Source organism: Lontra canadensis, unplaced genomic scaffold, assembly GCF_010015895.1.
Source record: "Lontra canadensis isolate GAN:19392208 unplaced genomic scaffold, GSC_riverotter_1.0 scaffold33, whole genome shotgun sequence".
NCBI lineage: Eukaryota > Metazoa > Chordata > Mammalia > Carnivora > Mustelidae > Lontra > Lontra canadensis.
In genome coordinates, this window is record NW_022631027.1 from 10,542,582 (window position 1) to 10,565,580 (window position 22,999).

Consider the following 22,999-nt stretch of genomic DNA (forward strand, 5'->3'; position numbering starts at 1 on the left):
TCTTGACATACTGAGAACTCAGTATTCTGCAAGTCTTCTTTAATTAATCCAACGTACTGTACCATTGTTCTGTATGAGACTGTGACATGGTGAACTGTTTCTGAAGCTTACAGAGATGTGTAGTTCTAAATTAAACAGTCACTGACGTGTACCTACACTGATTTTTTAGTACAGTAGATATGCATGAATCTGTGAATATTTAAATTCAAGCTCAAACAGTGACACAATACTCCTTAGTTTTACTTTCATAATAGAACATTTTTTGATTAATTTCAAGCTTCAAGTCATTCTTTATGGAAAACACACACACACACACACACACACACACACAGAGGAAAGAAATTTAATAATTCATTACCACTGCTGCAAAGGTAAGTTTTCTTAATATGCTTGTCAGAGTCCTTTGGCTTACAAAGTCTATCGAATATTCTCTTAGGAGGTGATACAGACATTATTTTCCTAATTTTGAATAAAAGAAAACATATATAATATCCACGCGGCCATGAATGTGTTGGTTATTAAATACTTTTTGATTTTATCATCTATCTGCAGGACAATAGTTATTTTAAAATACCTAAGGAAAGGATGTAGACCTTGATCTATGCTTTAAACCTTTGCCCTTGCTCCAGTCCGTCGATGAGCTGTAAGCGTCTATGAATATGGCAGCTGAGTCCCAGATGAAAAATTATGCATCTCATAAACTGCTATTCTGCTGAAATGTCAAGCCAAGGCAAGGCTGTACCTCAAACTCAGCACTTGGCATTTTCCTTCTGTCTGCTTTGTTGCCATGAAGCAAACATGAACAGTGAGGATTTGTGTAGGGCAGGTAGCAGGCGAGCTCACCGTCAAAAATCTATTATTAGGGCTCTGATCTCCTGCACAGACCAACGACAGCCAAACAGTGTGAAATTCGGGCTCCAGGAAAGGCAATATAATGCAAAGGGGGATTCTTTGTCAATGTGTACATGAATATATTCAAATGAGCATGATTTAAATGAGAATAGTTCTAATGGGGAGCTTTCCTCAACCAAACTGATAATTTAAAATGAAAATTGTAATTCAGCATCTTTATTTGATATGCCTACTTTGACTGTTCTGCAAATATCGTACATATATTTATATAACAAGGTCTTTAATAATTTGATCAGTTAAACTTGTGATGGCCTCAGAATATTTATGTGGATAATAGACTATATTCTTTTTGCATTATTTTGTACACACACACAAAAGAAACTAGATGAGTGAGTATAAAGTGAAAGGTTCTTTTAATTATTCTTTTTGGCATAATTTATCAGTGCTTTTTTTATTCATTTAAATGTTACCTTTATCTTTCAGGTTATTTTAGACATTTCAGGATTAAAATCTAAGCTCTTATTGATAAAGATGGTTACAATAGATAGTTGAAATTTTATGACAGTGAGTAGGCGTGTTTTTCTAAAAGGATTTTATGCATCAGTAATTATGTGATTGGCAATAAAAAAAGTCCAACCCGTTAACAACTACTCCCCATAAAAAAATATCAGTACTGCACTTTATGATATAATTGTAATGTATGGTGTAAAACTTAAAGCCATCTTGCCCAAATCTTCAGTTGCTTGCATGTGTGTAACAGCTATTCAAAGCAAATTATAACTTTTGGGTTTTCAATCTACTATGCGTTTTGTCATCTTCCTCATTTTACAAAAATAAACTAATAAATGCATCAAAATAGGTTTAGGTTCATGACTGGAATGGGTTACACTGCATTTGCATTCATGTGATGCCCAGTACCTGAGTTCAATGCTGCTAAGTCACTGTACGGTCCCGATAATCTTGCCTTTTAAAAATATGAACACGAAATATGTAGTATAGAGTTAAGATTATTTTAAGCCATTATGTTGGTTCATGTTTGTGCAAGTTTTCTGAGCTACACAACTTTGAACCCACTTCTAACCCATACACTGGCACAGAGTTACAAATTATTAGCAAATTTCTAACTTGTACCTTCTTTTATTGCTGTTTCCCTGGTTGGTTTCACAATAAAACACCTTTAGGAGGTTTGTAACTATAAGAACCCAGAGTTCAGTGCCGAACAGTCCAAGTAGCTGGATTTCAAATCATCCATTATTTATTTGAGAATGTAAGGGCATTTATGGAGTATACCGCTGTCATCTGTTAAGAAATACACAACCATCTCTTAAAACTGTAATATCCTATATGTAACTAATTAGTAAGTTTGGGTTCCTGAAAGATCAAATCTCGAAGGCCACCTTTGATAAATTATCCAGAAATCAGTATTAGAATTTATAGGTATTACTGTCAAATAAAATGTGTTCTATTGTTTTAACTAAGCAGGTTGGTACAGACAATAATTTCAAAAAGCCATCCAAAATTGACATTGAGAACAAGAATTTCCTTTTTTGGGTAGATAGAACAAATATAGTAAATAAAATAATGTAAAACAATGACTTAATTTTCCAAGCTTGTAGAAAGTGAATTAATGAAGCCTAAAGCATCCCACATTGTTTCAAAGTGACTTCTGCAGAGAAATTTCGTATCTTTTCCCTATGTGTGTGTGTGTGTGTGTGCTTGTTTGTAACAACAAACAAAATATATACAGAATAATGGAATTACATAACAAACCTAAAAAATATGCCCATCCCCCATCAATAGAAAGAAGCACTTAAAACACAACAAGGAATAATTCCTTCAAGTGAGTTCACCTCACTGAAAAATACTTGATTACTGTTTCCCCTAAAGCAGCTAGAAATTAATAAATACCATCCTCACGAAGTCAGTTGCAGGAAAGATGTATCTTTGGTTATGTCATGCAGGACTCATTCTTAACCATGTCTTAAAGAACCTTATCCACAGGGAAGACTGTGAAAATGTCACACCACAGCTGGATGACACCATTTACCTAGGTGATAGTAATCACGGAGTTAAGGGCTATCTTAACATTCCTTCATTATTTGTGGATAAGGCCAGGAAAAATGTCAAAATTTGAAACTAAAACAAGAAAAAAAAGAAGTGAACTGAAACTAGGAAAAATCATCAGCAATTCACTCAAGGATGGGGATCATAAATAATGTTACTGATGAGACCAGTGGTTCTTCTGGTGAAATAAATGAAGGCACGGAACGCCCACTGCCAGAAACAAAACAAAAACAATACCCTGCTCAACTGCTTGGTGACATACGAACTAACTGTTGTTTGATATTTAAAAAAAAAAAAAAAAAGTTTTCTGCACAGATTTCAGAAAAAGGAAAGTTAGGTGGTAACAACTTGAAGTATAAAGTCTCTATGGCCCAAAGAAGGAAGGGAATCCAGAGTCAGTAATTTAGACAGATGTATTTGTATGGTGAAGAGCTTAATTAGCCATCTCCGTTTCACAAAAATTTTCCTTATGCACACTGACTAAGCTTTCTCTTGATACTGTTCTCACTATGAAATCACTTTTAATTTTATAATTCAACCTTTAATGGACTCATGGAGCATGAGTCTTGCAAGGTATTTCTGGAATTGAAATTCAGGTTTATAAATCATTCCATTATGAATTTGCTTCATGTTTTGCTCCCTCCAACCCCTGCTTCCAGATTCTAATCACCTATAGGCAAGTTGGAAAACGGCAGTTTCTAAAATAACAAAGCTGAGGATGAGACCTTGGAATCTGACTCTTGCTCCTGATAAAAAATTTTAAACTGCAACAAATAGAAGTAACCTTGTTTAATGACTTCTAGAGGCTTAGTGACTTCTTTTATTAAATAAAAAGACCTCCCTCTAATCAGTAGCTTTCCAAATTTTTTAATTTAACCATAATAAAACCTCATGTTACATCATGACCCAGTATAGAAATACACACACATACATGTGTGTATATTATCTGTATAACTGAAAAAAAAAAGATGTTTGACCAATGTTTATCCCATCTGTGTGCAAAGCATTCAGACTTTTTTTTTCTGTTCTATTTGATTTTTGAAACTGTTGATTATAGTTCTTTAACTTGGTTCCATACTACATTCATGATCTGGGAAACAAAGTTTGAAAAACATTGCTTTAAAGTACTCTAGAATCCAGACTCATCATGTTTGAAATAATCCAACAGACATTCCTTGGGTGAGGTTTTGTCTTCGCTACGCTAGTCACTGCCCTTTATTAGCTAACGTGTTTTAAACAGACATTACAGAATGTGACCATTTTTCTATAGCATGTGCAGTACCCCAAGTATCTCATTATTTCCCCATTTACACAAAACAAAACCTTCATGTCAAACAGCAACAATCTTACTCTGAGAAAAAAATAAAGACTGAATAGAGAGCTGGAGAATATTAAAGGAGAAAAACATTCCTGCCTGGCAATGGAAAGTATGTGGTGTATTTCAGGTGGCTATCCAAAATTGAAGACTTTTCAGCTTTCCCTTAAAAAAAAAGAAAGAAAAAAAATCTGCAATTCAAGCTGCTCTTTTTTTTTTTTTTTTTAAGATTTTATTTATTTATTTGACAGACAGAGATCACAAATAGGCAGAGGGAAAGGGGGAAACAGGTTCCCTGCAGAGCAGAGAGCCCAATGCAGGGCTCCATCCCAGGTCCCTGAGATCATGACCTGAGCCAGAGGCAGAGGCTTAACACACTGAGCCACTCAGGGACCCCTCAAGTTGCTCTTCTAAAAGCAGAAATTCCAGTGCTCTGAGAGAATACTTGGGAAAATATTAGCACTGCATTATGGAATTGTTTTAATCTTGTGAAAATAAGTGGCATATTTTGTATGATATTCTACACTGAAGCAGCATTTGAAGTCTTGACAGCCATGTTTGATAAAGGCAGTAATGGTATTTAGCCATTTTGATATTTCCATCACTCCTAAAATTTGAAGCCATTATTATTTAACACAGTAGGATAGGTTTTGTTATAACTCCCTCTGAAGGTACTTTGTTATAGAACTTGTTTCTGTCCTCAAATATATTATTATTACCTGTTTAAACTGCTTTTCAGATTCTATTACCTTTAAATTAAAGCCAACACTGCTTTAAAGGAGAAAAATTCTATCAATTTTGTCAATATGGAGAGAGGCTGTTTTCAAAACAGACTGTTTAATGTGAAGGGACTTAATATAGAACCTATTAGAAATGAGGTACAAGCCCTTAAAAATGTTAGGGACTTTTTGTGGTTTAAAATGAAAGTTCCACCCAGGCTTAGCTGAGCTTATAGCCCAAGTGAATATTTATATATGAATTTATAAATCTTAGAAATAGAGTTTCATGGAAATGTTAACAGGCCCTGAGGTATAGCTGAACTTGTTTTCAGGTAGCACTATAATTTCCAGTGTGTGTATGCTTAAAAGACTACAACACAAAAGACTTTTTCTAATGCTGTAATTTTGTAGTTTTATTAGACTGAGTTATAGTATGGGAGAATATTCAGAAATTGCAGCTTAAATGAGAAAACGTGAATGGTGTTACTTATATAAAATACTACTGCAATAGTTCTTTTATTAATTTTTAATGTTCAGCACCCTCTGTGACCTCCTTTATTCTCTTGCTGTCAACATGGCAGGCTGGAAAAATTGAAATGGGCTGACAGAAAACATAGTGCATGTTACAGCCCAACTCTGGAGTCTCTTGACTCTCTTTCTGCAGCACATGCTATCGCCGTCCACGTTATTCTGCATTACAATAATATTTAAGGCTCTGTTTGATAGCTCCTGATAAAAGAGAGTTGTGTCTGGACCCTGTGCAGGTGCTTCTTGTCAGCTTTCCTCTTTCTGACATTGCGGGAATGGGAATGGCATTCAATTACCAGCAGAATATAATTTTTAAAAAATCATGGCTCATAGACACACTTCATGCTCTCAAAATATAATACCTCAGCATGCATAGTGTTTTATTTGTGTCTACCCGGCCTCTTCCAAAAGCATATTTTGGTCTGATTCAGCAATGCTTTTCTCGAACAATGGGACACTGCTATATTATGTATATTTACCACTGTCTCTATCACCAAGGAGACTAATCCCCATACCAGTACAGTCAAGAACCTTACAGCATTGTCTTTGCAGGACCAAGTTCATGTTGTCACAGCAACAGAGTGCACAGGGCAAAGATACTGAACCGACACACTGGGATTAAAACTTCTGTTGCTGTTTTAAATGCAAGTGTTTGATGATGAGAAAAGATATGCAAAGGTGTGAGGTCTGATGTCCTCTCAGCTGACGCCACAAATGCAGTTTTAAGAATTCATCTGGGACAGTAATGAAAGCAAGGTTTTTTGAAGAAGGTACATTTCAAAATTCTAGGAAAAGCGAAACAAATTCAGACTCTGAAAAAGATATTATCATCAGGGTGCTTATGTTTTTCTCTACGATGGCGCTGGTATTAGCCCTTGCTAGTAAGTGACAAGACATTCATGACAATGAGAAATTCTGAAGACAGCTCAGACCACGAGAGAATCGAATTCACACACAACCCTATCTTGGTATTCTCTCATCTTTTGCCATCAGTCACTTGAGCCTTCACACTCAGTATGTTCCATCTGTCATAACTATTAGGAATTTTGACCAGCAATGAGTTATCAGAATTAGGGATCAAAAAGACATGATATACTTGCTTGCAACCTGACTTCTGATTTTTCAGCAACCTTCAAGAAAGCAAACTGCAAGAAGAGGGCAACACCTACCAGACACTCCTCCGTAGGTAGTCCTCTTCCCAAAGCCCACTGCTGGCCAAGGCGTGCCATCAGCTTTTAATCCCATTAGACCTGAGACAGTGTTGGTGGCTGTAACGCCATCTGCGCCACCTATGAAAAACACTTCATCATTTACCTGAGGTTTTTTAAAAGGGATGATGGTCAAAAGCCATTCAAGCCCACACGACCCAGGAACACAAACACTCTTTCCCTTGAGAACATTTCCTTCCCTCAAGTGACTTTACTAATTTCACTCCTACCATTTTGCTTAAAATGCTAGACATAAACATTTTTAATTCCCATCAATTCATTTTTCCATTTATTATACAGATTTACAGATGCCAAATATTTTGTAATTGGTGTTATTTCCCAGGTAGTTTTCAATACCCTTGCAAATCAAGATGCAATTTCCATTGGATAGGGCATGGCATGTAAGATTTATAAAAGCATTCACTGCCTGCATGATTTATGTGTTTAATAGATATTTATTGGACATATGTTTAAGGCAGTATACGAGGCCCTATCAAATACAAAGGGAACTCACAAGAAATTTCATATTGTGGAAGCTGGTATCTTTTTGTTTTGTACTTCATTTAAGGTTCAAATGCTACTGCTAGATTGTTACATTATGAGGTCATTTATTCTGGAGTGGGTCACTGTGATCATGGTTTTGTTTCATAATCCTTTGTGCGTGAAGCAAGTGTTTATCAAGAAAGATTATAAATGTCCTTGTTTAGACTCCATTTACTAGCTCGAGTCCAGGTGTGAACCTACTGCATTGGTGAGATCAAGTGCTCAATCTAGTACTTTTCCTAAACTCTAAACAAAGATATACACATATATTGGTGGTTAAAGATATACTTTGGAATGGCACATACTTCAGGCCAATAGTTCAGTGACTAGAAAACCGACACAAGTTTAGTTCTTACCTTCCTTTGCAGCTCTTGCGATGCTTACAATATCAGTGACATTTGGGGTCAACTTGGCAAAGAAAGGAATCTGAACAGCTTGCCTCACCCAGCGACAGATGTTCCGTACCAGCTCTGGATCCTGTTCAAATAGGTCAGTTAAATATAGAACATAATTAAAGAATTGTGATCAAAATGTGTACTGGAACAACAGCAAAGCTGGATATGTGCAAGACAAATCCAACTTGACAATGAGCTACATGATATATTTCTCAATTCCGCCTCAGTATTACACCTAGACTCATTAGGGAACTAAGGTTAACACACTTCCAGTGAACTGCAAATTCATCACATAAAGGTTAAATTCCTCAAGGGAGCCTTTGGAAAATAAAATTACGAAGAACCAAATGGAAGAAACTGTTTTCTACTACCAGTTAAATAATACCGGGAGTAAAGCATAAACTTCTGGTGGTATTTTTGGTAAATATTACAGAATTTCTAGCAACCTCAATGGCTTAAACCTAATAAAAAATACTTAAGCTGCTGATTCCTGGATGGATTATATTCTATCTGAAGCCTGTTGTTTCCATTATTAGAAGACTTAGTCTTGATGAAGTGTGTTCAAAAGAAAATCCATGACTTCCTAATCAATCTAATTATGATATATAGTGTATGCTAATACGGAATAATTCAGCCTTGGATTATACATGAGCTGATCAGTAACTTAGTTTACTTTTGTAAATGTTACTAAGATCTGTGAAGCACTTTTCAACATTCATCTACTTGAAAGAATTGATCAAAATGACAAAAATGAAATAAAATATCAAATGCTCATCTTTAAAAGCAAGGAATAGACGTTTTCCTGTGCCTGTTTCCTGTGATTTTTCAGGCTTCTATTTTCTCATGGGACAAGTATCATTTAGAGGGCAATCACCTATCCTTTCCATTGAAAATAACTTAGCTGTAGCAATGTTCTTTGATTTCAACACATACAATAGTCCTTTTTTTTTATTACTTTTAGTACAAAATTTATTCTGACAGGTACTGATAATGCACTTTGATAAATTACCTTAAAATATGCAATAGCAATTCATTATTGAACTTGGTAATATTATCTTAGCAAGTTAAAATGTTTTTTGAATAAAAGAAACACCCAGAAAAATACAGACATATATTTAAACTATGAAACAGCAGGCAAGTATATAATTTGTAATTAATATTTTTATATGTAAGAAAGTTGCTCTTTGCATTTTAACCTTTCAAATTCTTTTAAGATGAGATTTCTAATGTTATAACCTTTAGAAAGAACCTTTTCACTTACGTTTAATGTGTCTTGATCTGTCATCTTGTATTACTCTAAAAGTTGTGCGTTTATGTGCTAAGATACAGCAATGAGGTAATTTCTGTTGATTGTTACCATCTCTATTCAGCAAGCTCATAATTTTAACAAAAAAATCTTTGATTTGGTTTGCTCTCTTTTCAGAACAGTAATTTCTTCATTAAACATAAATATTAAAAAAGCACTATATGGAATGCTCTACAGGGCATACTGTGCATTATGAATAGTAAAATCTGGAGACTTAGCTGTACAAATTCTAACTCATGAAAATGGAGATCTGCCCCTGCCCATGCAATGTTCATGAAATATTTATAACCGCTGCATTGGCATTATGAAGGCAGTTGCATCTTTGTGACTTTCATTTTTAAGTTATGAATTTCCATGGGACTTAGCCTAGAAATGACAGTAACTCTAGATGATATGAATTGCATGTCCTTTGTGAAAGCTCTCTTTAAGATAGAATTTGACAATAATTTAAAGATCACTTGAATTGCATAATATGTGGAAGGTAGCCTGATAAGAATTACTGAAACACATACAAAATAGGATTTGGTTCCGATAGAGTAAACACTAATAATCTGATATAGGCTTCTAAGTGGCTTTCGATACTATTGACGACCATGTCTTAATAATTTACTTTGAACATTTATCACATTTTTTTTCTGTTCACTCCCACCAGTTGACTACTTTAAGTGCATGTCCTTTACATGTTGTTTAACAATTTGGAATTTGCTCAAAGGTTTTAAGTTTTTGTAAAAAAAAAAAAAAAAAAAAAAAAAAATATATATATATATATATATATATATATCTCGATCTATCTATCTATCTATATATATAGATATAGATATAGTATTTACTTGAATAATCTGTCTTTATTTTGAGATACCATGATTTGACCACCCTATACTTCTGTGAGTAAGGTTCCTGGTGTTCAGATAATATTTTTTTCTCATCTTCATACTCAGCCAAGCCACTTGCTAACTAATCTTTATACCCAGCTGAAACAGAATTTGATTACCTGGGAATTTAAAAAAAAACAAACTTCTGACTAATATTATTGTAAAATTAATGACTATTCTTTAAATTATAAAGTTTTGCTTGACAGACATAATAGGGAATATTCTAACACAACCAGAAATGTGATGAGGCTAGTAACATGATAAAATGGATCTGTATACTTTGGGAAATCAAAGAACACTCTGAAACTATTCACACTTTCCTGGTTTCCTCACACTTTTGATATTAATGTTTGAGATCTAAAAGCAATTAATAGTGTTTCTGCAACTTGACCTTAAGAATTTCCTAGTGATAGCATCAGATGGTGTCACCCATTAAAGCCAATTTTTAAAATCTTATTGAAACAAATAAATTTTAGACAATTTCTAATGCCTCCCCCTTCCAAATCTTCAAGATGGGAAATACACAGAGGTATTATTATTTCTGACAAATTGACACTTTAACATTAACCACACCAACAAAAAGTAAATAAAACCAAACAATTCTGGACTGCTTTTCTATTTCTAGGCACAAAGCATTATAAACACTCAAAATTAGTTGTGTCAAAGAAAGAAGAATAAGAACTCAGTATTTTCCATTGATTTCTTTACAGAGTCATCAAAATACAGACTATGCCTACGTTTAAGAAAAACCTGAGTATACTTTTTTTATTTTTTAAAAGGTTTTATTTATTTATTTGAGAGAGAGAGGGAGATATCATGAGCAGGGGGGAGCATCAGAGGGAGAAGCAGACTCCCCACTGTGCGGGAGCCAGACACAAGGCCCTATTCCAGAACCCTGAGATCATGACCTGTGCTGAAGGCAGAGATAACTGACTGAGCCACCTAAGGTGTCGCAAAACCCGAGTAAATTTTTTGACAAATAATATCTAAAAGCATGAAATCCAAGACTTCCTTACAAATCTGGGATAATTCTGGGAAAAAAAAAAAAAAAAGAGTGGGTAATGATGGGGAAAAAACTCAAACAGCTTAACAAGACTCTTAAAGTGTGTGACTCACAAAGTCTACCTAGATCTTAAAGTCTTTATTGGCTCTTCCTACAGGTATTAATAACGCCTATCTCTGACCATGATTTGCAATCTCTCCCATAGCAACTGTGTGTGTGTAGGTGTGTATACTTCTTTGTAAAGTAACATGTTGCTTTAAACACCTGTTAACCTTTTTGTTATTCATGTGATCACCAAAGAAAACTCTGAGACAACTGAATGAGTTTTTCTGCCCTGTGTGATAAGATAAGCAAGAAATTGCTGAAGCACTTAAAGGCATGAGTGATGGGGCTGGGAAACCACATGGTGGTCTTGAGAGTACTGCGTTGAGGGGAAGCTACCAGACCAGACCTGCGAGGTGCTGACAAGAAGATGAAAGTGAGCCAGACACAATTTTGGTTTCTCTGACAACTGTAATGGGCAGACTCCCTGTGTCTGCCTGCAATTAATACACTTGGAATCGATCTCTATGAAAACCAAACAATAACAACAAAAACTAGAAAATGTAGCTCTTAATAGATTGTTGGCTACAGTAGTTTCGACTGTCCAAAACTGTTTGTAGAGCCATATTTTGGGGGCGCCTGACTGGCTCAGTCGTTAAGCATCTGCCTTTGGCTCAGGTCATGACCTGGGATGGAGCCCCACATAGGGCTCCCTGCTCAGTGGGGAGCCCGCTTCTCCTTCTCCTGCTGCCTCTGCTTGTGTTCCCTCTCTTGCTGTGTCTCTCTCTGTCAAATAAACAAAATCTTCAAAACATAAAAATAAATAAAGCTTTATTTTCTATCTGGGCCATAAGATAACAACTTCTAACTCTAGTAAACATAAAGCTTAATTTTTTTTAAAATCTACTTTTCTATCTGGACTGTAAGATAATAATACATTTTTAATCCAGTAACTAGTATGTCTCTAGTTACATATTAAAGGGGTTCTAAAAATGAAACACCCTGCTGCGTCTGAGACCCCAAGATGACCTCTCCATTGTAGGACAGGCATTTCCACCAATTTCCTAGGGCATCAAATCTCATTGGTTTCATGCCCTGTACAAAAGAACAAGCATTAGAGAATGAGGCTGTGAGAATTTCTTGATAAGCTAAATTACAAGTGAAATTTTTGACTTTAAGAAACATTTCTCCCCAATTTACCTGGTAATTTTCACTCCGTACAGTTCTTTTCAAAATGGCTTTCTTACAAGGTGGCATTTCAATGAATCCACTGAAAAATTTTACCAGCAATAAATGTTTTCCACTAAGGAACTCCTAAGTCTTAATTCGCATGAATGCCAGGAAGTAGCTAGCATTTTTTATTATGTCCACTTCTCTGACAGAGAGAACTAGGGCCCAGAAGATCAATCTGAGTACCTATTTCACCTTCTTAATTTTCTTTCCCATTATCATGTCCTAAACCATCATCATCTTTAGCAAAATTGCTCCCTAAAGTGAAATTCAGCCATCAATTGTAAACCAGAACTACAAAGGCTTCTACTTCATTTATACTTGTAAGACTAAATGTAGCTTCAGAATAATAGGCAAACGTGATGTATTTATCCTTCCATGTCAATAAAATAGAACAGAAAGAGTTAACTACTTCAGGTAGAATTATTAGTAAACACAAAGAATGGGAATGTTCTAAATTAACTTATGGTTTAACACGTGCTCTTTTTAAATTGGTTTTCCTGATTTAAGAATGCTAACGATGATACAGTCACCTTGGAAAATCACCTGGTAGTTTCCTAAAAAGGTAAACATGCACTTACCAATCCACCCACCAATCTCACTTTGAATTATATATCTAAGAGACAAGAAAACATATATCTACACAAAGACTTGTACATGAACATTCAGAGAAACTCTTTCAAAAAAGCTCCAAATTGGAAAAGACCCAAATATTCACTAATATGTGAATGAATAAACAAACAGTAACATATCTGGAATATTATTCAGTGATAAAGAGAAACGTATCTACTGGATCTTGCAACAATTTGGGATCAATTAAAAAAATTATGTTCAGCTAAAGAAGTACACAAGAGTTTAAATGCTGTATGTTTATTTCTATGAAATGCCACACACACACACACACACACACACACACACGATGCTAATGAAAGCAGAGCAGTGGTTGCTGAGATTAGCTGGGGTAACAGGGTGATTAAGTGGGAAGAGGCATAAGAATTTTTGAGTGTAATGGAAACACTGTGTAACTGGATTGTAGTCATGTTTACACAGATGTAGACATCTGCCGAAACACATCAAACTCTACACCTAAATGTGTTCTTTTTATTAAAGGTAAATCATACAGCCACAAATTTCTTATAAAATATATAAAGAGAAACAATTCAAAAGGTATTTAAATATAAATTAAAAATGAATGCTGGTGGCATTCTAGGCAATGTGGGTTCTATTTTTTTCAATAAATATTCCTTGACCACAAGGCATTGAACTTGTCTGTGCTGGAGACTCAGATGAGTGGAACAGGAAGGCACAGTCTATTAGAAAATAGAACATCAGACACATACATGAACTACATGTTGGATGTTTAGTATAAAAAAGGAGATCTTAATAATGCTCTCTCATTTCAGATTATTTCAGAGCACATAGCAAAGGGTTGGAACACAGTAGGCTCCAAAAAATACCATTGAATTGATAGAGCTCACACTGCATAAATTAATATGGGCTTTCTTATTTCAATTTTCTCAGAAGAAAATAGACTGTAAAATTATTGGGTCCAGGATAACCTAATAAACAACTGTTTTAGGCATTATGCCTTATGTTAGACAACGGTGATTTTAAAATGTAGAAAACACTATCCCTATTCTTCAAAACAAAACAAATCAAACTTTATGATCCGAGGGGATAATGCATATAACAAACATCAAATGTGGAAAACAAAATGTTGCAAGTACATACACCTGCAATGTATGAAATATTTTATATGTTATATATATTCTTTCTTCTCTACTTCCTCTGTGCCTTAATTTGAAGATGACATGGAACTGCTTTTGTGTTCTCTCCTCCCCAGGCACTACAACCTTCTCCATTCTGTTTCTCACCTCAGCCTCTCTTTCTCCCTGTCTCCTCGCCCAGAGTGTCCTTAACCTTTTGTCCCTTGATGAACACTTTCAGGGTAGTTGTCCATGACCAACCCTCCCATCCTACCTCAGAACAGGATGAATGAGTAAAGGACTGACTTTTAAATACTTCCATAACATTTCCTTATGCCTTCCTTTATCACAGTATCTAATCATCACCCATTTATGGTTTGTTTGTTTTTTTTCTTTTTCCTCTCAGCTAGACTATTAGTCTTGTAAGGGATGTATCCTACGCTTGTATCCTGGTCCCCTAACACAGTGTCTGAGAGACTAAAGATAGTAAATACTGTGCTGAATTTTAAAAAATGAAGAATTCCTGGATGTATGCCAGCTTTCCACATTGACCAAGAAACATTTGCTTCTTCTCTTCCACTGAGCCACAATAAGCTGGACATATTAGTTCTTGCCCCACCAGCCGGTGAGTGTTTGGAAAGTCTTCTGATGCTCTCTCTCATGGGTTAAAGTGCTTTAGAGGTCAGCTGTCCCCTCCTGTGGCCTGGCAGTTCATGAAGACCTTCCTGAGGTCCCAGGCCCTTTCTGCCTGAATCCTTAGGGTACTGAGGCTTCTCTAGAATTTGTGCCCCTAACCCTACCTCAGCTCCCAGTCCTTGGTCCTTGGGGCCTCGTGGGGGAATCAGCTCATATTTTTGCCAGCTAAAGGGAACTTGCATTCCTTTTTTATTCCTTTAAATAACATTTCCTGTTACATAGTTTATATGGTGTTTTCCTTCTTGCTGACAGTGTTTCCTTGGTATACCATTTCTCTGACATTTTTAGTGTCAGAGTTCCTATTACCATACACTTAGTCTCAGAAACAAATGGACAAGAATTGTCATGCACTATTTAGACAATACTTGATGGCCAGATACTCTTTGAGTCATTCTTTTTATCCTCTCTGAAGTCCCTCTGATTCTCTAGCTACCTCTCCATGAGTTCACTTCTGTACTCTCAACTGGCAGTGCTGATGGTGGAGGTCAGTTCTTGAAACTTTTCAAATTTCAAACCCGCCCCCCCCTCAATTTTCCCCATGGAATCAGATTCAGATGTCCTCAAATTATCTTCAACCTATCAGCTAATCCAAACTAGAATCCACTGTCTTACCTGACATGGTAATGAAGTTGGATAAAATATACATGCCCCAAAAAATGGGTCTGTGAACATTTCCTGCCCAGCTACATGTACTATTCCAGTAGTGCGTGTCATAGGAAGACTTCCTCATAGCACTATTGCTGTCTTATGATATAAATGTCTCGTGTCTCTCAGAAATCCCATATTATACCAAGGAAAGAAGAGGAGTTGAAGGAAGGGGAGGGGGAGTACGATGAGAGGAAGAAGAAGCTGAGCTCAGGTTAAGTTAAGGAGTGAAGTTTTTGAGATCCGAAGTGTTTTTACCCAACACACGAAGGAGCACAAAGACACAGACATGTACCACTCAGATCCTCCTTCAGGAGAAGACTCAAGCCCCACCACAACAGTGTGGTAAGCTGACATCCTCAAACTGCTTATACCTTTAGGTCAGCCTTAGCTGAGGTCAGGCTCCTCTTGAGGAGTCCCTACCCTGTGACAGCAAAGTTGTGGTACAAGGGTTTAGCCATTTCTATCCAATGCAAGATTCCTCTAACAGTGATCTTTGCCCTTGAGTCCTCATTGGGCTGGCAAAAATTTTTTCTCGTATCTCCATCAGAGTCTGTCTGTTCCCCTTGTCCAGTCCTATTTCCTCCCCTTTCCTTAGGCATTCCTCAAAAGCCTTTTACACCTTCTTAACGACATCTATGTCTCTGATTCCTGGAGGCCTCAACTAACACAGCAAAGACCTACTTGGATTTGGAAGTCTCCATGTGATAGGATTAGGCTATATTCTAAAAAAGTGAAGGAAGAAAAATAAATTTGTCCAAATACCCCAGGGTATCTCATTGAGAGAAATTCAAGAAAGTTAACCTGAATCCCAGCAAATCTCTTAATTCCAATTTTCCTTGAAAGAGTCAAAACTAGTACAGCCAACAATGGCTAAGACTCAGGTCTAATTTTTTCTCCTGGACAATGATGAGTGCCTTTTGTCTAGAGATAGTTCAGAATATTCTTAAAGAGTTTAAGCATCTACTTTCAGAACCTACTGAAAGAGTCACCGCTGTGAATATGGGCCATTGAAAATGTGCAGAAGTCCACGGATAAAGAAGTTCCTATCTTTGGTCTGAAAACCAGGTCTGCTCAGCAAGGGAGTCTGGCCAGTGAAGTCAGTGTATATCCTAATACTTGTCCTAGTCTCATGTCTCTTGTTGATAAAACCAATTAATGACAACCTCCTTAATAACAACTTCAAGAGGTCATCTGGAAATTTCTTCTAGGTTTGTTGAGTCTCTGACACTATATTCTAAAGAATGCTTTTGCTTTCATAATCCATCCTGTTTGCCTGTATTCTTTATTTCTGTATTTTATCCCTTGCCCATTTTCCTCTGGATTAGACCTCTTTGAGTCTTGACACCTGCCTGAACTGACCTGCAAGTGCCCCGTTTACATCCATCCTTGAACCAGGACTTGCTGATCACATTGAGGCTTCACAGTGATTTTCCTCTGTTTCTGCTGGACATTTTCATCTCCATTTCCCTTGTCTTAGTTTTTATTATGCTCTTTTTCCACCAAATCCAGATTGACACAGACTCCACAGGTCTATCTTCACAGGCAAACAAATACTTTTTGAGGACCATACACAGGCCATAGTATAAAGAAACTAAGATACTTTAAAATCCTTTTTATTAAAGATTATTTACTAAAAATCCTTAAAATATTTTTGAGAATAGCTTATTCTTTTTACATTTATACTAAGCTCCCTCCAGAAGACCTTCATCTTCCCTCATATGTGAGTTGCTATTTATCTGTGAATTCAAAGACTAGTATCACACAAAAAGTGTTGTTCCCAGTTTGTTTATTAATGAGGTTATACAGTGCAACCTGGAAAATCTTAATATATGGAGAAATGGGCTATGCACATCCTTTGCGGATACCACCAGTAGGAGTTCAAAATTGTGGACCAGCTGAACCAAACTGCAACTCAGCAGGCCTCCCAATCACTGCTCAGAACTCGCTAAAAAGACTTCAGCGGGTAACGAAGTGCAGGCAGTCGCTTGGACTACTGTGTAGGGATTCATTTTAGATAAGGGCAAGTGAGTATTTAAGTGTATAACGAGGAGTTTTTATTCCTTGCAGACTTCAGGCAGCTTGTCATTTGTTTTCGTAATGCAAAGCATTAGTGTAAACAGTGTAACAATTGATATCTTATACATCTGTTGGTCTACTCACTTAGCCCATGTTTTCCAATGCTGGAGTTGGAAAACAACCATAAGCACAAAACCTCACTATCTTTATAATCCCATATTGGTGTGAATGATTAACTGCGCAGGGAGGAGGCTAGTGTAAACAGCCTTCTGCCCTGAAGCACCCACAATGCTGATACATTTAGGATGAAGAGAGTCTAGGGAAGTCCTGTTTCTGTCCTGGGAACTTTATGAAATCTAAGCAAGAAGGAATTACTGCTGAGGCAATTTTAAATAATGTAGTGGAGAAAACCTCAATCCCTTGGCAATGAATGGTTTCAGCTAAGGGGAACTCATCCATAACAAGTTGGTACAGCTCCTTGAGGGATTTCTTCCTACGGCTGCTGTAAGAGCTAGAAAGAAATATCTAGGCCTTTGTTTGTTTTGCCAGCTCTGTGGACTGATTTCCCTCTTTGAGCTGGAAAGGATTTGGAGATACTAAAAGGCGGGTAACTTTACTGAAAAGTCTCTGTGCGAAAATATGGGATGGGGAAGATATTAAACATGACCTTTGAAAGTGTGATATTTATAAACTCTTGATATAAACTAGATTTACCCCAAATTTTGAGCAATCTGAACCTAACTTAATCATTACCAATATATTTATTTATAAGAGTACATGGTTTATAAGAATATATACCTTAAGATATGTGTGTGTGCGTGCGTGCGCGCGCGCGCGCGCGCGCTTAAGGGCGTTCTCAATTTTAAAGTTTTTCTGGTGTTGAGAAAAGGAACCATGACAAGGTAACCCTCCATTGCCAGGACGTTATAACAAATGTGCATGGAGATGTCAGAAAGTAAGTGAAGTATTTTGGGTAAAGGAAAAGCCAGGCTTCTAGGGTTTGGGATGCCTTTTGTTATCTTAAAGCATACACGGCAGCTCTGGTGACTCATCAGGGAAGCCAGTGACTAAGAGCAGCTCTTACTTTCTTGTTGTTTAAGAGTTGCTTTAAGGATTAGAAACTCTTTGGTAGAAATAAATCTGCTTTTATTTCTCAGCATGTTTCCATTTCTACTTTTTTTTTTAAAGATTTATTTATTTGAGAGAGAGAGAGAGAGAATGTTCACCCCTGTGCAGGGAATGAGAGGGAGGAGGGCAGAGGGAAAGAAGCTCAAATAGACTCCCCACCGGTGAGAGGAGGGAAAGGTTGGATCCCATGTCAGGCTTCCATTCTATGACCCAAGATCATGATCTCAGCTGAAATCAAGAGTGGGATGATTAACCGACTGAGTCACCCAGGTGGCCCTCCATTTCTAATCCTAATCATTTCATATATATTTATATATACACACACACACGCACACATATATATACAACATATATGTGTGTGAGCGTATAAATATATATATGTTGCCTTTTTGGTTCTCCAATTCTTCTTCTTCTTCTTTTTTTTTTTTTTTAAAGATTTTATTTATTTATTTAACAGAGAGACAGTGAGAGAGGAACACAAGCAGGGGGTGTCCTGGGGGACTGGAGAGGGAGAAGCCGGCTCTCTGCTGAGCAGGGAGCTGGATCCTAGGATGCTGGGATCATGACCTGAGTGGAAGGCAGACACTTAATCACTGAGCCACCCAGGTGACCCTAATTCAATTCTTCTAACATCTACTATAGAATCTATATGTTTCAAAATCAAACCCAAAGACAAGAAGAAGCAATACAAACAGAATAATTCTTTTTTTTTTTTTTTGGGGGCTGTCCTTCCTATTTCATACCCTTCCTATTTTGTGGGAAATTCATATTTTTGTATGAAGTATTGGCGGGACACAGAAACTATCCTCACTATGTAATCCACTGAAGAGACCGTTTTCCTCTCTCTACTCTCTGGCAACCAAAAAACAAGTACATGATTTAGGTGTGGCCAACTGAAGTTCCCACCAAAAATTTTAAAATCTGACAATCAGAAAAGGGGTTAAAGTTGACTTGTGGTGGTGTATGGCACTGTGTCTCCTGATAGTATCCAACAATGGCAGTAGTGGGAGATATCAGCACTGGTAGAGGCTGTATTTAAACTGGACAATTCTAGTTCACCATTGTCTGCACCCCTTTGATTTAAGCCCCTTTTCAAAGCCTACTGTTCCTGCCTTCCCTGATTATCTAAGACGTCTTATATCCCACTGATAAATCATTTTTTCACTTCTGGTAGCCAGTATGTTTCTGTTGATTGCAATTAAGAGTGCTAAATTGTACAGTTAGCCACTATCCACTACAGAGTGACCTTACTGCCCAGCTTATGGCACCACACTTCCTGAGGGCTGCTGACCTCTTTTTACTGAGCCTCTTTTTTGGTGGTCTTTTTTTTTTTTTTTTTTTCCCCTGCTCAGGTTATATCTGGTCCAGTGAATTATGGTCCAAGTAGCCAGGATACATGCTTTTATGGCAATTTGCATATGATATGCTGCCTCTGGCCACTTTCCTTTAGAAAGGTATGATAGGCCCTTAACATGTGTAGTAAGAAAACACCAATTTTTATTTAGCACCTAATCATTAACCTGAAACTTTCCATGAAACATGGGAATTACAGAAGAGTAAGGCATCAACTTTGTCCTCAAAGAACTTACAATCAAGTTATAACCACTTAGGGCACGAAAATTTGTCAGATTCAATAGAATATATAAATGGCCTTGGGATTAAAATATGTCTCTATTCCTCTATAAATCATTTAGCATTTGACTCTGACACAATGAACAAGTTCTCATATAATTCAAGAGACCCTTGCAGAATGAAGTGATACATATATATCACCCAGAACCAGGAAAGCTTGATTTGAAATGTATTAAGAGTAGCTATGATTTCCTAAAAGATGGATATGTAAACAGAGAATGGTAACATAGCCCATAAGGAAAAATATCTTGAGGCACTGAAATTAAATTCAAATATGATCTCCCCTTTCCGTCTGAATACCTGCATGATTACCAACTCGACAAGGATCTTTCATTTATCCCAACTCAACTTTACAAAACTGCCTGAAGCCTACACTGTTGATAAAACAGCTGATGAAGCTTGCATGGGGGAAAAATCTTCAAACTGCTTGATATACAGAATCCTATTAGTACTATAAACAGATGGGTGTTTACTTTTGCAATATTCAACAAATGTAAAGTACCCAAAGGACTGCTAAATTTAAAGAGTTTAAAATTTTGCCATTTTTTTTTTCCCATTTAGAAACAAGCATACTGGGGTGAATTTTACTGGGTTCTGTAATTAACAACAAGATGCAGCAGCACCTAATCAGGTTTTTAGATGGTTGGGCAAAGGCAGCATCCAGCATTACAAAGATGACTTTACACATACCCTTTCAGTTACTAAAGCACCCAGATTTTAACATGCAACAGCTGATATCACAAACATGACATACATATTCCTTATTACTTTATCCTTTCTCTGATAAGTAAGGGATTTGTAGGATGACCAAAAGCTGTTGAATCTGGACTGATGCCTTTAACTAAACATTTGCAATCACCCTGCAACTAACCATGAAGGCTGTATGAATAGTTTCATTCTGATATAAGAAACAGACATAACGATAACCTCAAACAACTTGCTTTACTTGAATACAAAGTGAATGGAAACTTAATGGTGGCATGATTACTTTTATTTGCTTCTAAACTGTGTATACTTGTGTATATGTAGGAAGGGGGAGATAATAGTGAAGGTGGTTATAGTTTGAAATCCTAAAAGATCCTCAAAATGACACTGGCTAGAGAAGGGTCCGTGAAACAATATGTGAATGAGGAATACATAGGAAAAAAACTAAAAAATGGGAATGCATGAAATGATGGAAAATAGAAAAAAAAAATTATTACCTATGAAAGGAGCAGGCAGGAGACACAGCTAAATGGTTCAGTTGGAGTTATGGGTCAGCTTCCTAAAGATTCTGTGCCTTCTCCTTTAGGCAGGAGAAAACATGGTAGGCCATATGTTTAGATCCATGTTTTAGAAACACAATTTCATATATGTCTATGGGGTAAGTAGGATAAGGCTGTGCAAGCAAGAAGACCTGTGTGAAAGAGAAGGGACTAAAGAAAAGGAGTACAAGTATAAATCAAGAACTTCAAGGAGACTGGAATATCATTCTAAGGAAGAATATTAAAAATTTTCAAGACTAAAAGAAACTGGAGTTGGGGAATGAAAATCAAGAATAATTCTGTGCTTTGACATTGTTGGGGGATAGCAATTTCATCAACTGAGTGAGGAAATACAAAAGAAGCTGGTTTTTGGAGAAATGACGAATGAGCTTCAGATATATTGAGTTTGAGGTTCCTTTAGGACATCTAGCTGAAAGAATCTGGTTGAGAGCTAACAGGAATCTGGATTTTTTTTTTTAAGATTTTTTTATTTATTTATTTGACAGAGATCACAAGTAGGCAGAGAGGCAGGCAGAGAGAGAGAGAGGAGGAAGCAGGCTCCCTGCTGAGCAGAGATCCCGATGCGGGACTCGATCCCAGGACCCTGAGATCATGACCTGAGCCACCCAGGCGCCCAGGAATCTGGATCTTAAGACAGATTTTAGAAGTATATATTTTAGGAGTTGTTTGCATGCAGATGGTGGTTGGAGTCTTCTGAATGGATGAGAGGATAGAAAGCAAAGGACTTACACCTTGAGATCATTAATACTAAGTGTAGAAATCTCTGAAATGGTCAAAGAAAAAAAGAGACCAATCAGGAAAAATACAAGGGAAAAGAGAAACTTAGATAAAAGAGATGTGGATATAGATCTTGATACAAAATACCACAAAGAAATCAAACAGGAAGAGAACGAAAATGTAGGCAATAGATTATACTACTTAGAGTCACTGGCAATATATGAGTACATATAGCCAGACATAATAGGAATGGAAGGCAGATTGTAATGGATTAAGAAGTTAATATTTACAGACACATAAAGCCAAAGAAAATAAACAATAAAATTAACTGGAACTACCAGAACTGAGAACTCTGCTTGACACAACAAGGTGTAGGCAACAAATATATGTCAAGTAATTATCATTTTATAGTTACCACAATTATAGCTAATTGACAGTAAAACAGATTATTTGCTATTTTATGAGGTAATGCTCATATGTGACAGTGAAGAGACTGAAATTTTTAAAGGAATTGGTTGTAGCTTAAACAATATTTCTGAATTCTTACAATGGAGAGTTAATAACAATCGGAGACCTAAAGAATGAACTTTGTTAAATAAATCTGCAATTGAACCTATAAGCACAGCAGGACCCAAAGAAGTTATTTAGGTCTTATAAACATACTAACATATACTCAATGATTTACCAAGTGCTCTCACAATACTAACTTAATTGTGCTTACATTATTCTAGTAGTTTTTTATTTTATGTCAATTTGTCCTTAGTGAAGAAGGGGAACCTCCTACACTGTTGGTGGGAATGCAAGCTGGTACAGCCACTCCGGAAAACAGTATGGAGTTTCCTCCAAAATTAAAAATTAGAGCTACCCTATAACCCAGCATTTGCACTACTAAGTATTTACCCCAGTGATAACAAATGTAATGATCTGAAGAGGCTCCTGCACCCTAATGTTTATAGCAGCAATGTCCACAATAGCCAAACTATGGAAAGAACCCAGATGTCCACCAACATATGAATGGATAAAGAAGATGTGGTGTGTGTGTGTGTGTGTGTGTGTGTGTAAAATGTAATATTAATCAGCCATCAAAAAAATGAAATCTTGCCATTTGCAATGA

At 36.6% G+C, this 22,999-nt stretch overlaps 1 protein-coding gene across 1 annotated transcript in view; it reads right to left on the reverse strand.

Moving 5' to 3' along the window:
* Positions 1-22,999, reverse strand: part of DPYD (dihydropyrimidine dehydrogenase) — an 829,985-nt gene that overhangs the window by 230,994 nt on the left and 575,992 nt on the right. The window contains exons 17-18 of the mRNA XM_032867196.1: positions 7,586-7,706; positions 6,648-6,767 (exon numbers count right to left, since the gene is read on the reverse strand). Of these exons, the coding sequence (XP_032723087.1) occupies positions 6,648-6,767; positions 7,586-7,706 (241 nt within the window). The remainder of the gene's footprint in view (positions 1-6,647; positions 6,768-7,585; positions 7,707-22,999) is intronic.